The sequence below is a fragment of the Passer domesticus genome, chromosome 8 (genome assembly GCF_036417665.1).
Source record: "Passer domesticus isolate bPasDom1 chromosome 8, bPasDom1.hap1, whole genome shotgun sequence".
Taxonomy (NCBI): domain Eukaryota; kingdom Metazoa; phylum Chordata; class Aves; order Passeriformes; family Passeridae; genus Passer; species Passer domesticus.
The window spans coordinates 39328453-39344401 of NC_087481.1; the positions used below are offsets into that span (position 1 = coordinate 39328453).

Consider the following 15949-nt stretch of genomic DNA (forward strand, 5'->3'; position numbering starts at 1 on the left):
TTAAGCTAGCTTAGCATTTCTGAGTCTTGTGCTGATGCTGGTCTCCACTTGCTTCTCTGAAATTTTGTCGAAAGGACCTGTGTGAAAAGAATGGGAAGTGCTTTCCAGCTGGTCCCCAAAGCAGACCAGGCTCTTCATTTAAGTCTAAGTAATGTTTTAATATAATTTTTCCGTGGCTTTCAGAAGATTTCAAAGGAAGGCTGCTTGAAGGAGTCCCTTGTGAAATTTTGTTCTCTTTGTGGATAGTTATTCAGTGTTTCCTCTTGTAATACCCTTGGTTGAAGTCGTGCTTGCAGGTTTGGTGGGTTTTTGGATGGGTTTTTTCTTTGGTTGTTTTTTTCTCCCAGAGCCAAAACTGGTTACTTAAGTAGAGAACCATCCTGTATTTTCTGGTAAAAATACTGAGAAATGTTTCTTGCTAGAAAATATACTTGGAGAAACATATGTATAAGGAGTTCTCAATTCTTTTACTGGCAATAGTTACCTCACTTGTAATGACTGAACCTGAATGTGACTGAACAAGAACCAGAGTTGAAAATTCAGAGCTATTTTTTTTTGGACTGTTGTTACAAACATCAAGTATGCACTTCCAAACATTTAGTGTGAGCCTTATATAGCTTTTGTATTGTCACAAGGAATTATTAAAGTAATGAATGAATTTGCTACATTTTCTGAGGTTCCTAGATACTTTTAGGAGAGCACAGCATTACTTCTACAGTTAGGTCATGGCAAGACTTCTGTTGCGTCTCTTTTGTGAGGTTTTAACTTGTTGGGCAGAACAGTTCTCTCTAAAGACTACAGTACTACCTTACCAAAGTATTGTGAAGAGAAGGTTATTCATTTCCAACTGTTCTGTGCTCTAGATCAAACCTGAGCTGTAGTGGAGAAGGCAGCTTGGAGTGCACCTTGCAGTTGTAGCTATTGACCCAAAAGGGCTGCAATGTTTGTTCTGGACACTGCCACCTTTGGCGTACAAGGCTAAGAAAACCTGTTGAGGAAAGAGCTTCTGAACTCACTTCATTAACCTCAACAAGATTGAGTTAAAAGAACAGGATATATATTTGATTTACTGGCTTGTTTGCAAAATTGTCACTGCGTTAAAAACCCAGTAGCTTTAGTGTGTACATGGATTTAAAAATCCACGTAGCTTTAGTGACACTTTCAGATGCTGCCCGTGGAAGTAATCTGTTTCAAGACAGGATGCAGCAAGAATAGCTTCAGTATCAGTGTTTTTCTGCGCTCCCAAACTTCCCATTGAAGCAAAGAACCAGTACCAAGATTAAGTTCTGCCTTGAAAAGGGAGCTGGTGACCCTTGTGAGTCCTCAATGCTTGCAAATGCTTCTGGTAGGAAGAGCTCACTGTAGTGATTGACTGAATACTCCTCAGGTGTGAGCAATGAGATTGGTCTTTCATTGACACTTCAATCTTTCAGACAGTAGTTATTTACTGCACTAAAAATGCTTTCTTTTTGTCTGGCATGTTTTTTGATTTATTTTTTTAATATCACAGTACCAACTACCCAGTCTAAACAGTTTTGCAGCATAAACCGTCAGTTTCAGAGACCTTAATGTAAAGTGCTTTGTTACTGTAAAGTCTGGAATCTGTGAATATTAGGGAAAGTGGCTGAAATTGCTGTGTAATCCACAATATGTGCCTAAGTTAAATCCTAATTATGACAAGCTCTTTTGTGATATTCATGTAAGTTGCAATTTCAGTTAGACTGCAAGGGAATCTGATCTTTAGCAACATTAAAATTTACAATTCTAATTGAAAGGAAAAATCTCATACTCCCCCTGCTCCTGTAAAGAAAATATCTTTTTGTTGTCCCAAAAGATGCATTAATGGAGAGTGTGATGCCCTATACATGCTCTGCCACCAAGTGTATCTTCACTGTCTGATTCTATCGTGCAGTGATGTACCTCTGCTGAAATCCTCTTTTTCATACTAATCATGTGCAGCTTTTCCATCCTGGGACTCACTGGTTTGAATGAGGCTAGAGGAATTGACAGGAATATAGTCTGGTCTGTAGAAAGGATCAGTTTTGGGAAAGAAGAAATTGAGTTTTGATCCCTAGCAACCTTACTATATTTAATGCTGTCCAAGTGTGTGTAACCAGTCAAGTGCTCTATAAAGCACCCTTAAATTATCATTAATGTGAGTATGTCTTATGATCACCTGGATTTCCATGTGCTGTTGAGAGGTGACACAATTGTAATGTTACACCAGCATATTATCTGACAAATTGGGGAAGTTGTTCTTAAGCCAAAAAGGTTGAATCATCACGTTCCTTTTAACCCCTCACAAGTGAGTGGTGTTGGTCTTATTTGAACTGGTGGCTGAAACATAAGAGATGGCATAATTATTCCCAAAGTCCCTTTTTAATTGCAGTTTTGTTTTATTTAACAGCACTTTTATGTACTAATTTTTGCTTTTAACTTTTAAAACATAAGCCCCTGTATAGTTTTTCCTCCTTTGCCTCCTTGCCATAATTTGGCACAATTATGTTAACATACTTTCTGGCAGACTTTTTTTCTTTAATACTTAAGGTTCTCAATAGGAACTGTGATAAAATGGAATTTCAGAAGAAGGGGTTTGGGTTTTTTCCCTCAGCAAAATGATTAAATTATGTTGGTAGACAGAAAAGCAGCAGCATGTCTAAGGATTCAGGAATTGCAGTCTTTTTTTCTCCGTGCCTCAAAGAAGCTCATATGACAGATAAGTTCAATATTTGATTAAGGGTATAAATGCCAGTGATCCTGTGACACTATTAGCCATTAGACTTGTTAACTTTTATTAGGAATAAAAATTATGTTTCAGCAAGTTGAGCCAAGTGTTGTACTTAAATATTTCTGGTCTCAAAATTATTCAAGTTACTTTTAATGCATTCTTCTTTGCCTATGTACTAGCTGTGTTGTGGTTGCCTTCACCTGCTTTTTAATGCTTTTTCTCCAAAATCCCCCTGGAGGCTCCTCTTATCTTGATTCCTCCTGTTTTATTTGGTTGGGCTTGGTTTTTGTTTTGGTTTGGGGTTTTTGTTTGTTTTTCTTGGTCAGTTTCCCTAGTTCTGGTTATTCTCTTCTGTATATTTCTTTTCCATTCCCAAAGCGTCTCTTGATCATCTTGGAAAGTTCAGGAAGCTTGTTAGTTGTTTTTTCTCCAGCTCAGTAGCTCAGTGCTGCCTTGTACTGCAGCTTTAGAGAGGGTCCTTGCTGGCCAAAACAGCAAGTAGAGGAGTGCCATTTTAATTGTTTGGTTGAGAGGCTTACACAGTTATTTTGAGAGCAAGACAGAAGAATTTTTAAGTTAGGGTATCTTGTGAGGTTTTCCTGTCTTTGTCAAGCAGACATTTAGTGTTGCAGAAATGCAATTTGTATTCAGGCAAACCGCTGCAAGAGGTCCAGTGAACCTGGTTGTACATTTGTACTTTGCATGTGATTAGTGTGGAGTTTTATCTCTAGTAGGATATTACAGGAGTGGCAGAATGTGGGACAGTGTCTATAGAGTTCATGGGTTTACACAGTTCCAAGAGTAATAGGAAAATGCAGCTACATCTGCCAGTGAGTTAAAGCATAAATTTAGGCAGCAGTGGCCTCTGTGGCGTTTAAAGTGTTCCCACTATCAGATTTTAGAAAGCTCCAGAGAGCTGTTTTGAAGATTGCAAGAAAGTGAACTTTACAAAGCATTATATTTGAAATATACACATATACCTGTGTGTGTGTTTGCATGTGTGTATATGTACAAGCAACCCTGACCTTGCCACCAGCCTTCTGAAACTAACCTAGAGCAGGCTTTTTTCTCTGAGATGTAAAATGTATATTCTTAAAGAGAAAATGAATCCTAATGAATCAAGTCTAATTGTCTTCTAAATATTATTTTTATTTTACAGAGCTATCTGAAATTGAACCTAATGTCTTTCTTCGGCCTTTTCTGGAAGTAATCCGTTCTGAAGACACCACAGGCCCCATAACTGGATTGGCACTCACCTCTGTGAATAAGTTCCTCTCATATGCACTAATAGGTATGTTATGTGACTTCGTGGGATTTACCAAAATGCCAGCCAAATGCATCTCTGCGAGCTGTGTCTTTGGCCAGGATACATGCTTGCAGTCTTAATATGGAGATTAGGGAAATAAGAAAATTGTCATTAACACTGGGGAAATCAGCATCTGCAGTTTGTTAATATCTTACTGGCTGATCTTTCATGGTGCTGCAGCCGTGTCTGGAGACAGAGCCAAAGCCTCTGCTCTGCCCTGGCTGCTGTGTGTGCTTAGGGCCTGCTGCAGCTCTGTGCTGGTCACCAGCTGCTTTGTAATGCCCTCCAAGCAAGAGGGCCAGGGAGGGAAGAATACCAGCTTGGATTACAATGTTGTAACATGTAGAAACACAGTAGGATTTATTTAGTTTTGTGGACTCATATTTCTGCTCTAGAGTGAGGAGGATTTTTTTTGCCCGGTCCCAGACCTTGTCCAGTGATGTGCCAGTATTCTTCACTTTCCACAATAGTCCTGGCAGAGACTGTGTTGCTGCTGATCAAACTTTCAAATTTGCACATTTTTCTTTGTATCTGTGAAATGCTAATAATGTGCATGTGGTCAGTTCCAGTGGCTCAGCTGGCTTGTTACTCATTAGCTGGCTTTTTTTCTGCCATCAATGTGTCACCCTGTTGTTAGTAGTACTCAATTTTTCTGCTAGTACTTTGTGATCATACCTGTGTGAATTACAAAGCCTGTTATCCATGTTTGTTTATACATAGTCTCACTTAAGGAAAATAATTTTATCAGTCTTCCTTCCCCCTGAGTTCAGATCTCTCATTTCTTTTTCTCCTTTGCATTGTAGGGGAACCCTTGGAATTTTTGCTTCTTTTAAATATTTCGTTTTTTAGAGATAGAAAGGGGCTTTACATTGGTGCAAATCACTTTTGCAGGAAAGACGCAAAATTAAAATGAGCAAAAATAGAGACTTGCAGGAAAAAGGATTGAAGTGTTGGATGAAATCCAGTGTATGAAGGCTTCAGTTAGTGGATAGTGTTTGATATAATTACGTACAAAAATATAACTAGAATGATGCAATAATGACTTAAGTTCCTAGGGCAATAAGGAAATTAAAAAAAATAAGCCTGTAAAACATGTCCCCCTGAAGAATTAAGCAATAATGCAAAATATACTACTTTCAGCATTACAGTGAGGGGTGGACTCTTCTTCTGGGCTTTTATGATCTGTGTCACATGTCCAAGCAAATATCTGCACAGACAACTGACTACAAGCGCTTGATTTGAGGCAGGAGCAGGAAAAAATGGAGTTTAGAATTTGTAGCCTTTCTCTAGCTACCTGTTGTTTAGAATATTAATTGGGTCACTCCAACAAGAGTGCATCCCTGTAACTGTTGGTGATTGTGTGTCTTTGTAGTAGGCAGTGGAAGACTCTTTGCCTGCCTTTTTTTCTGGGGCAGAGCCTGTAATCTAAGACCTTCGTTGTTGCTTCAGGTGACATTCAGAGCAGCCTTGTCCTTTGTGCTGCTCCAGATACCAGTTAGGCTGGGATTAGTGGTGCTGGCTGAACATCTGGCTAGGTTCTGTTGTTAAATGAAAGCTTTTTGGTATTATAATTTCTTTTTGTAATATGAGACTAAAGGTAGTCTAAAGACTGCTTGCCTAAACATAGGAAATGCTTAAAACTGTTCTTAATGTACAAATTTGTTTCAAACTATACAGAGCAAGAGAGAAGAATGCTGGCATGACCATAGTAGGCAAATTGCAGTGTGGCAGATATTGTAGCGTGTTTTGGGGCTGCGTAATGACAGGTGAAGCCAGCACTTTTTTAAAAAGTGACATTAGCATTGTCTGTTCTGTGGGTGGTTGGTTTTTGCTGTTCACACTGGGTTGAAAATCAGGGTGCAGAGAAAGGGCCAAACTCGTCTAATAAATATCTTTGTTTAAAATGGCTTTCTTTTCCCATTTCCAAAGTATTTAATTGCTAATCCTTGTGCAGTCTTATTGGTTTTTTATTCTGTCACATGTCAGAAGGTGCTTATCTGTCTCCTTTTTAGGCCAGTATTTCTGAGGGGATGTGTTTTAAAACCAGTTAGAAAAGAATAATTCTTGAGCAGAGTTGAAGACTTCTGGTCGCTGGTAGTTTGAATTGGAAAGTCACTAATAATATAGTGTGCAATCACAGCTCAGATAAAATGACTTGATATTCACCATGTGTGTGTTTTAGCAGGAATAGTTAGCATTACAGTGATTATCCTCTGCTCTAAGTACTTCTTCTACAAGAGTTTTAGTTGATAAATTACACAATAACTTTTAAAGTACTAGAAAACTGTGCAGTAATACTAAACTCACATTGATTTTTATCCCGCAGATTAGTTATTTCCTTGCTCAGCAGTTTTGCAGTAGCTAGTGAGCTGTCAGCCTGCTGGATGAGCTTAAACCTTAGCTATAGGAAGACTAGTGACTAAATTTTAGAATTGGGTTTTTCTGCATTTCCCTCAGAAAAAGTATGTGCTCTTTTTATTGTCCACAGCAGCTTCTGACTCCATTTCTAAAGTTAACTTTCCCTGATGTTCCTGGAAACTATGTAAGTAGGTAGCTGTTGCTCAGCTTCCAGTGAGAGGACTTATTGTTTAAGGAGTTGAAGGCTTGTTGTCCCCTCCACTTTTTCTGTTTCCTTGCTGATTTATTTTAGTTCCATTAAAGGTGTTACCGAGCAGGCTTCTGGCTTTCCTGAAATCCCTCTGGTTCAGAGCCTGGATTTTCTGATTTCTGTTTGTTCTTTTGCCCACCTGTTGTAAGACTGCACCTGGTATGAAATGCGTGTATCTAGATGGGGTGTCTAGATCTTTGCATTGTAGATGACAATTTTCAAACTGTTATTGTGCTCACTCAAACTTCTTGTTAGTGATTCTGAGCAGGCATCGATACATCTTTCTGTACTGTTTTCTCACAAGGGAACAAAGATTTTTGTCTGTATCTTGTTTCTGCAAAGTAGAAGTATCTGTGCTTTTAATTGAACTCAAGAGGCTTTATAAATTGACCTGAATTTGTAGTGCTGTTCCAGGGAGCCAGAACTGAAGTAGTCAGGCGTGATGTGTGTTGGGAGAGAGGTGTTGAAGGTAGGGGCTAGAACAGCGAAGTAGCACTCACAGATCTGTTACAGAAGCATGTGCACAACTTGGTTGCATTTCCTTTTCACACAGACTGTTTATCCATAACTATGATTAAATATATCCCTAAGACTGGAGTAACTCACATCTCCTGGAAAAGGTGACAATTAAGTGGATCTGTGTGTACTGCCTGTGGGAGCCTTTTCTGAAACAAGAGGCTTTTTTGTCTTGATTCCCACTGGGCTGCTTTCCACTGTGGTTGTTGAGGTTGGTTAGCAGTAGTGCTAATGTAGGTACTGGTATTGTAACACCCCTGGTCTTTGCCTAATTTAATTAAGACAATTCAGAATGAGCCTACATCACCTTTGATGATTTATGCTATTACCTCTGCGAATAAGAGTGCATGACTCACCAACCTATGCCTGATTTTATTGCCTCTGGTAGAAGAGTAGTAGCTTCTCCCTGGTTTATAAGCCATTATTGAAGGTATGCAGAGGACTGCTTTAGACAGCCCGGCCTCTTACCTAATGCTTCCAGTTTTGTATCCTATTGTGTGCTGCTGCTGAACTCAGTGAAAAGTGACCAGTTGGTTTTAGAACAACCTTCTTAAAAGCTCAGTGAAGTTTGTTTGGCAAACCAGGAAAGGAACTTGGTCTAAACTATGGAAGATTTCTATGTGTGAACGATGTCAAATGTAAACAAGCTCTGTTCTTAAAAGAGAGGTGTAAGATATGCCAAAGTACTGTTCCTATGCAGATCTATGTGAGTCTAAAGTACCCTGGTGCCATTTCAGTTTTATGCAACTATGAGAAATTTATTACCCTGCAGCCTCAGGATAGGAGTGTGGTAGAGGCTGCTGTCTCTGGACCACAATAAGGGCAGCTTTCTGTAATACCAAGGGCTTATAGCCCTTCCTAGATGTGAACGTTACTGGAGTCAAAGAGGGAATCTGCAAATCTTACAAGGTCTTGCTTGGTTCCTCTGTCAGCATCATTGTTGCTGGAGTTCAAGAGGCCCCATTACCAATTAATGAGGTATTAAGCGATGTTTAGGTTGTCTCCTTTCTTTCCTAATGACTGTTTAGGTGGAAGGGTATCAAGATTCTTGCCCAGTGCCATATTGTCTAAGTGAGAATGAAATCAAAGCCAGAGGCAGCTTTTCTGAAGCCACTGTAATGTAGCACAAGATACAGTTACTGGCAACAATCTCATCCTAAACATTCTCTCAACTGCACCATTGTTTGTAGCTGCAAAAGGCTGAAATGGAGAGAAGGAGCCTTGATGAATGATTGGAGTGGGAGGCCTGCAACTCTGATATCTAAACTGTGACTGTGTCTGTCTGCTGTTTTCTCTGGGGAAAGCTACTGGTCTGTTCCTTCCCAGCTCTCGTTCCTTGAGAGGGGTGTAGAACAAGAGACAATTTTCCCTTCTCAATTTAGTGGAACCTGTTTGGCATTTTCTTCTCATGAGACTAAATTTTAGGTTCCCTATGTTTAAGAGCTGTTTTTTCTTTATTCCCAAGGAGGCCCTGAATGCATTTAATAGCTGATTGTGCTGTATTGTAGGGAACAGGACACAGTCTTAGAAGTTAACTTCTAAAACATAGAAAACTGGTAACAATGGAATTGTAACAATCTTCTTTGTTAAGTTATATTTTTTTGCAAATGTAAGTAGATTCTTGATACATCTTTCTGAAAGCTCGCAGTTATAAAGCCTTTCTATTAGTGGGAGGTGAATTGTGTTCTTGTTGGGTCAACTCAGTACAAGTCACATAAATTGAGGAAGCTGAAGGTCACACAATATCTCCATGTAGATGTCTCCCCACAGAGGTGGCAGACTGTAGATGGCTGTTCTGTGACACATCTCTTTTATTCTGTTACTCAGATCCCAGCCATGAGGGCACAGCAGAGGGGATGGAGAACATGGCAGATGCTGTCACTCATGCTCGATTTGTGGGCACAGATCATGCGAGCGATGAGGTTGTCTTGATGAAAATCCTACAGGTAAGAGGAGAGAAATGGTAATTACCATAATGGTTGCTGCCTGTTATGGAACATATCCTGTTACATAGAGATGAAGAGGAGGGAGCAATGTTTTGACTCTGCAGGAGCTTAGTGACAGACTTTATTTTTAAACAGATGGCTCATATACCTGTGGTAAAAGCTTTTCCAAATGAAAATAGTTAAAAGCTTAAATTAAATTATTTTGAAATTATGAACTTGATAATGTGGTAGTGTTGATAATCCTACCTTGTGCATGGTCTGTGTTGGGAGAGTTAATTAAAGATATGGAGCTCTCAGACTTATTTTTGAGAAGTTTTTTGTAGAGACAAAACTATGGACTGTATACCTCTTTGGTTTGTGTACTTCTGAGCAGATATCTAATTCCTGAATTTAAATATTGGGTAGTATGCAGTGTATCCCCTTTTGGAAGTGGATCCGAAGATCATTCTTGTCTCCTAATTGGCTTCTTGAGCACAGTATTCAGTTTGAAATGACTCCAGGAGAAGCTTCCTTAGGTTTTCAGCTCATGGCAGTCTTTCTTGAGGAAACCAACCCCCTCTTGGGAATGCATGCAAGTATCATTGCAGTGTGGTACATGTGGATGCTGTTCTTTGCAGGTGTTGAGGACATTGCTGCTCACCCCAGTGGGAGCCCACCTCACCAATGAGTCGGTGTGTGAGATCATGCAGTCCTGCTTCCGCATATGCTTCGAAATGAGGCTCAGTGGTAGGTTTGTTCATCCTTCTGCCTTTAACACATTGATCAGGTTTCCTCAGCATTAACTAGTTCTGTTGTAGAGCGTGCATCCATGGAAAGCTACTGAGCTTTATATTATTGTGTCTTTCTACAACTTCATGGAAGATTTGTTGGGCGTTTGTACGGGTTTGGGCTGCTCTTTTCCCCAGCTGTGTAGCGCCACCGTGTGATGCCGTGACCGTTTGCAGTAACGCGGGGTTGGAGCTGGTTTTAATAAATTTGCCGTAATCTCTGTAAACAAGACTCGGAGGGGAGTCTGCTTGAAGAAGCCTCTTGATAATATCACACTGAGTAATGACACCTGTGTTATTTGTTTTTGTCTTCGCAGAGTTATTGAGAAAATCTGCAGAGCACACTCTGGTCGACATGGTGCAGCTGCTCTTCACAAGGTAAACCTGCTTGTGTTTGCCTCAGCATTGCCGAGATGGCCCTCTAAGGACAGAAAGATTCCACACTTCCACTTAAGGGCCCTCAGAAAAATCATCCAAAATGGTCATTATTTAGAGGTGGAAGGGGATGAAGGATTTGGCACTTTTCTCTAGGGCTGACCCTGTCAGACTGCAGGGAGACAGAGGTACGGAAGGTTGCCTGGTTTAAGGTGTCTTTTGAGGAGAGATGGACAGCCAAGTAATGAAGAGCTTTAGGATAGAGAACCAGTTTCAGGACAGAGAATGCAAACTTTACTGAAAAAAGGTGCTCTAAAAAAATATAGCTCTCTTTAGCAGAGAGAACAGAAATACTGTTGAATACCCACACATTGATTTCTAGCTGAGTGCTTTGACCTCACACATCAAAGAACACTTAAAATTCTTGAAATTGTGTGTCTTGGACAAACATTCTGCACTTTTCAGCACCCTTTCGGTAATTAAGATGACTTCTTTAAAACTCAAGTAAGTTAATTAATTTCAAAACTGTTTCTCCAAATTGCAGTAATCATAGACTTTCTCTGGGTATTGTAAAAAGGAAATTTTTACAGGTACATGTATACCTTTAGTAGAAAAATATTTTGGTGAAACTGACAGCTTATGAAACACAGTTGCATCATGTTTTTTTCCCATTGTCACACAGTTCCAGTGGGATCTCAGTTTTCTTCTCCTCTGTGTGCCCTGCATCGTGCACTGAATGAATGTTGGGCAAAGGCAGAATCAATCTCCTCAAAGAGGAGCAACCACATTACTTTTTCTCTAAATGCATATGTGAATTTTGCTTGGTGCTTTTTCATTACTTACTGTGTAATCCTCTCCTCTGTCCTTCTTGATAAGGCTCAGAGACACCATCACCATCTGTGCCTGTGGACATTGGGATAGAGATGCAAAGCAAAGGCAGCAACTGCAGGGGTGATTCAGCTGTCTTGCTTTCCAGAAAAAGAAACAGCCAAAACTGTGCTCTAAGGCTTTTATACCCTCATCAAGTAAAGACAGAATTGTAGTAAAGAAGAGAGAGCAGAGTGTGTGGAATTGTAGAGCTGTATGTGTTGTTTGGTAGCACAGGTGAGAGCAGTCTACCTCATTCTGAGATGGGAGCTGCTTATCTCCAAAGATTCAACTTAATGTACATCTGCTGCCCTCCACAGTTGTGTTTATATGATACTGAACACAGGATAAGTGCTGGGGTTTGTACAAATTCAAAGAGAAGAATTGCCATGACTAGTAATAACATGTACACTACAAGTGTTCTGACTCAGCAGCTGTTTTTAGCAGCATCACAGAAACCTGTTTTGAACAAATGTAAATAGTCCACTGCACAGAACATACACAGAAGGAAAATAAATGTTCTTTACAAGGCAGGAAAATCAATATAGAAAAACAGCCATTAGCAGTAATAGTGTGCAAAGCACCTGTCATGTATACTTGTGTGGGTTCTTTCCCTTGTCAGATTTTGGCAGGAAAAGAAATTAGGAGAGTCTCTCTTTATGAAGAAAACCTAATTTGGGTTTTTTTGTATCTGCAGCGTAACTGGAAAGATCAGCCTGTTTCTTTCCCCTTCTTGTTAATACATATAAGCTTATGTGTTTTGGCTTGCTCTTTGTATTTCAGGTTGCCTCAGTTTAAAGAAGAGCCTAAAAGCTACATGGGAACGAACATGAAGAAGGTAAGACCCAGCACTGTGTTGACTGTTCTGCTCCTGCCTTTGGCTTGCGCTCATTTCTATTTTGTTTGTTCTCACACTTGTATTTCTTCGTTTCTACAAGTCTCAGTTCACTGAAAGAGCATGTTTAACCACATAAATGGACATAGATTCATTAGTTCTGTGGAATTAAAGTCCAGATAGTCCAGTGGCAAGTCTTTTTAATGATACTGCTGCCTAAGTGAGACAGTCTGGATTCTGGGAACAGTCATCAGCTGCTGAGGGCTAGAAAACCCCAGCAAGTTCTGGGACCTGATGGTGTCATTGTCTGCTTATCTGCTGTCTTCTGCTCTCTCTCCAGCTTCTTTTTGATCATTCTTCATTCACTACAGGTCTAATACTGAGCTCTTGGGATATATTTTTGTCCGGTTCCTTCTGTGTGGAAGGGCAGTTTTTTGAGGCTGGTGAAACAGCATGAAAGCATGAAATTGGCTTTTGTAGAAAAAGCTGTGGTAGCAGGTGCAGCATTCTGTGGTGGGCACCTTAGTTTACATGATCAATGTCATTTCTATTAGCAGCCAAATCAAAACAGACTTTTCTTTATCTCCCTTTCTCTAAATGTACAGTTTTCTGAGGGTGGAAGTTCTGGATTTGTTCAACACCACCATCTTGATCAGTACAGTGAGGTTTTTAACAGCTGGATTCAATATTTCAAATACCATTATGTGGCCTTATATGATTGTTGATGTAGTAATTTTTTATTGAACTGAGGTCCTGTTGAGGCACTCCATATTATACTTCTATATTCTTTATATTCCATATGAGGAATGTCAATAAAGGTAATAGATTCTGCTGTTGAGAGCAACAGGATGGGGAAAAGTGCTATAGAAGAAATAACCACCCTTCAACTTAACGCTCAATATACAATTTATAGCTTCCACTCTGTTTTATTTTCAATGAGTTGAGAAAAGGGACAGCATAGGGTAAGGTTTCAGAACCATTATAGAAGTGTTTTGAGGGATTGAATGCTTGGTTGTAGGAATCTGAAACCTAGTAAAGCTTAGGGCTTTACTTCTTGTATGGTAAACTGAAGACTGCTTGTTTCCCTTGCTGTGGGAGAAGTCACAGGATTTGTGATGATGGTAGGCTGGTGTATGGAAAGCTAAAAGAGATCAGGTTAATGTACAGCAGGAACCAGGCTGTGTATGGCCTGTGTACGGATGTGAAGTGAAGGTGACTGAATTTAGGAAGGCTGCCCTTTCCAAGTGATGGCTGCTCTCGGCTTGGTTAAGTGATGCTCTGTCTTGTGTCCTCTCTGTGCAGTTATCCTGTACTGTCTCTTTGCTGTGCATGCCAGGAGTGTGCCCTGCAGCCTTGCACTCTGCCAGGTTATTCTTCTCTCTGAGTTTATTTTGCTTTGTTTAAACCATGCATTTGCCTATCTTTCACAGATTTCTTCAGGTCTCCTCAACAAACTGGAGCTAAGTAGTGGGGAACAGCCCAAAGCCCTGAACCAGTTAGAGAGGGTATTGATCTTTAAGAACCTGAAGGTCACTCTCTCCCTTCTCCCTTCTTACCTTACTCCCCTCTTCCTTCTCTTGTAAACACCACCTGAGAGATAGTTACGTTGTGTGCAGCAAATCTCCCTCCACTCATCTGACACAGCATGGCTTTTGGAGACAGTGCATGCCGTGGTTGCTTTGCAGTGTTGTGGCTGCAGCTGGGGCAGGCTTGGGAGGGAGAGACCCTTGTTTTACTGCAGCACACTGTCTTGGTGAGTGCCACCTAAGACACCATCCCAGTATCCTCTGGAGGAAGGGAGTGGGAGGGCATGGGTAAGATTTGACAGTGAAAACCTGAAAAAGGAAAAATAAAAAGTGTAGATTTGTCTCTGAAGTGTTGTGTGTCTTGCCTGTTGATCTTATAGACATAGCTCCTCCGTATACCTGAGGAGTCTTTTGACTCAGCATGCCTTAAATTTTTTTTTAGTCAAGGTAAATCTCTGAGCTTTGTACCTGTTTGGTACAGGACCACAGAGTTCAGTGCTTTCTGAAGTTCTTTTGAAGGAGACTGCTGTATATTTTCAACATTTTTGTTCATGTTTCTACTGAAATTTAGTATGTGTCCCAGCACAGTATATGCTAATAGGGGATCAGTGGGGCCAAACTGATTTACAAAATGTGTTAGTCCCTGCTAATTCCCCTAGAAAATACTTCTACAGAAATACTGTAGGCATGCAGATTATTTGGTTTGGATCAATCATAGTAACCCTGAAGCACTAACTTAGGACAGTTCTCGAGCTTTCCATGTTGGTTCATAAACTTAATGTAGGTTTATTTTTTGTCTGCTATTAATGCTACTTAGTCCAGACAGAGCTGAAAAGAACATTTAGAAATGCCACTCTTTTGTCCTGTGTCTAAAACAAAATAGTTATATGAAGAGGATAGTTTGAAAGGCAGTTGCTCAAGACTTGCAGATCTATGCAGAGTTACACAGAAAAAAAAGACTAAGAAATGTTTCCCTTTGTAGTAGAAAATATTCCAGGTAAACATTGGGTTCTACTGTGGGAATGAGGAGGAACATAAATCTGAATTTTTCCAGATTTTTGGGGTGGATTTTGTTTGTGGTTGCCTAAGATGCGTAAATGCATTTCACCGAATAACCTTCGTTAGCTGTTGCAGTACAGGCAGGTACGCAGTGAGATGACTGGATTGCCTTGGTGTCTCCAGGATTCGGACCGTGGACTGCGTTCTCTCTGCATGCTTTTGTGTCTTGAACGCTACTTGGTGTGCTGACCAGTTCCATGCTGCATCTAGAATGAGCTCATATTGTAGTATAATCACTTGAATTACTAATCATTGGCCCCTGCCCTTTTCTCTTGAGGCTTACAGTATCTTATGGAAAAACAAACGAGTACAGGTAAGGTGGCTTGTAGAAAAATGAGATCTCATGGACCCTTTAAAAAGAATCTTGTAGTATTACATTTTTCTTCACCTTCCTAGGCCTTAGCTAGGGTTTTATTTGCAAAACCTCATCTATCAAAGGAAGCATTTGGAGTCCTTTAATTTTTTTCTTCTATATTTTGTGGACATTTCTTTGTGCAAAGGTAACTCAGATAAATGTAATTGAATCTGTACAGAATTCCAAAATGAACGAACAGTACCTCTGAGCTCCCTCTCTCATTTCTAAAGAATATTTTTTAAATACCGACATCAAATGGTTTTTACTGTCAAAAGTGCAAGCTTAATATAGTCTCAAGGATGTTGATAATTAGAAAACTAATGTAACTCTAATGTCATTGATCATGGAAGAGGGAATGAGAGTTTTAGATAATGCGTAAGATTCAGGATATGTTAATTGTTATTAAATGCCATTTAACTGCTGCATTTAATCAAAAAGGCAATGTCAGGTTTAAAATATTGATGTGTTAACATACCATGAAGCTTTCTAGAGAAACTGGGAAATGTCTTGGAATTGAAGGTAAAAACAAAATTTAGAAATAGTACCTTTAGTTAAAGGCAAACTGTACAAGTGTTTTTTACATAGTATAAAAAATGTAAAAAACAATCACTAATTAACAGTTAATTCAAAGAAAATCCAGAAGGAATGATGCTATTTTGCTGTCCTTTGATACATGTATTGTTTTAGAATTCCCAAACTCCGTGTTTGTTTGTTAAAACAGCATTTAGCTTCTTGACACTGGTGAAACGTTTTTATTAAGCATTTCTGTTGGCTCCTGCAAATTTCTAAAGCTGTGCAGTAGTTTGCTGCATTGAAGCAAAAGGAGATGGCAAAATAGAAAGGCAGGAGGGCAAAATGTATAGTCCTATGTAGTCCTACTAGGTAATTCTAATAAAAGGATACCTGGTTTTATAGAATGTGGAGATTGGATGGTATGAGATGAAAAAGACCTACTGGGTAATCTCATCTCACCCCCCACCCCTCCACTCCCTGCAAAAAAAACTCAAGCAAAAGAACTTCCTCCCACCCCCCCTAAAAAACCAAAGCAAAACAAAAACTAC

General features: G+C 39.7%; 1 protein-coding gene across 6 annotated transcripts in view; it reads left to right on the forward strand.

Annotated features, from left to right (window-relative positions):
- GBF1 (golgi brefeldin A resistant guanine nucleotide exchange factor 1) overlaps positions 1–15949 on the forward strand; it is a 100325-nt gene that overhangs the window by 55634 nt on the left and 28742 nt on the right. For 3 of the 6 annotated variants that reach the window (XM_064430613.1, XM_064430616.1, XM_064430615.1), the window contains exons 4-10: positions 3888–4019; positions 8986–9104; positions 9722–9830; positions 10189–10249; positions 11897–11951; positions 13379–13453; positions 14811–14846. In XM_064430613.1, the coding sequence (XP_064286683.1) occupies positions 3888–4019; positions 8986–9104; positions 9722–9830; positions 10189–10249; positions 11897–11951; positions 13379–13453; positions 14811–14846 (587 nt within the window). The remainder of the gene's footprint in view (positions 1–3887; positions 4020–8985; positions 9105–9721; positions 9831–10188; positions 10250–11896; positions 11952–13378; positions 13454–14810; positions 14847–15949) is intronic. The other 3 variants (XM_064430618.1, XM_064430619.1, XM_064430617.1) reach the window with 2 other exon arrangements.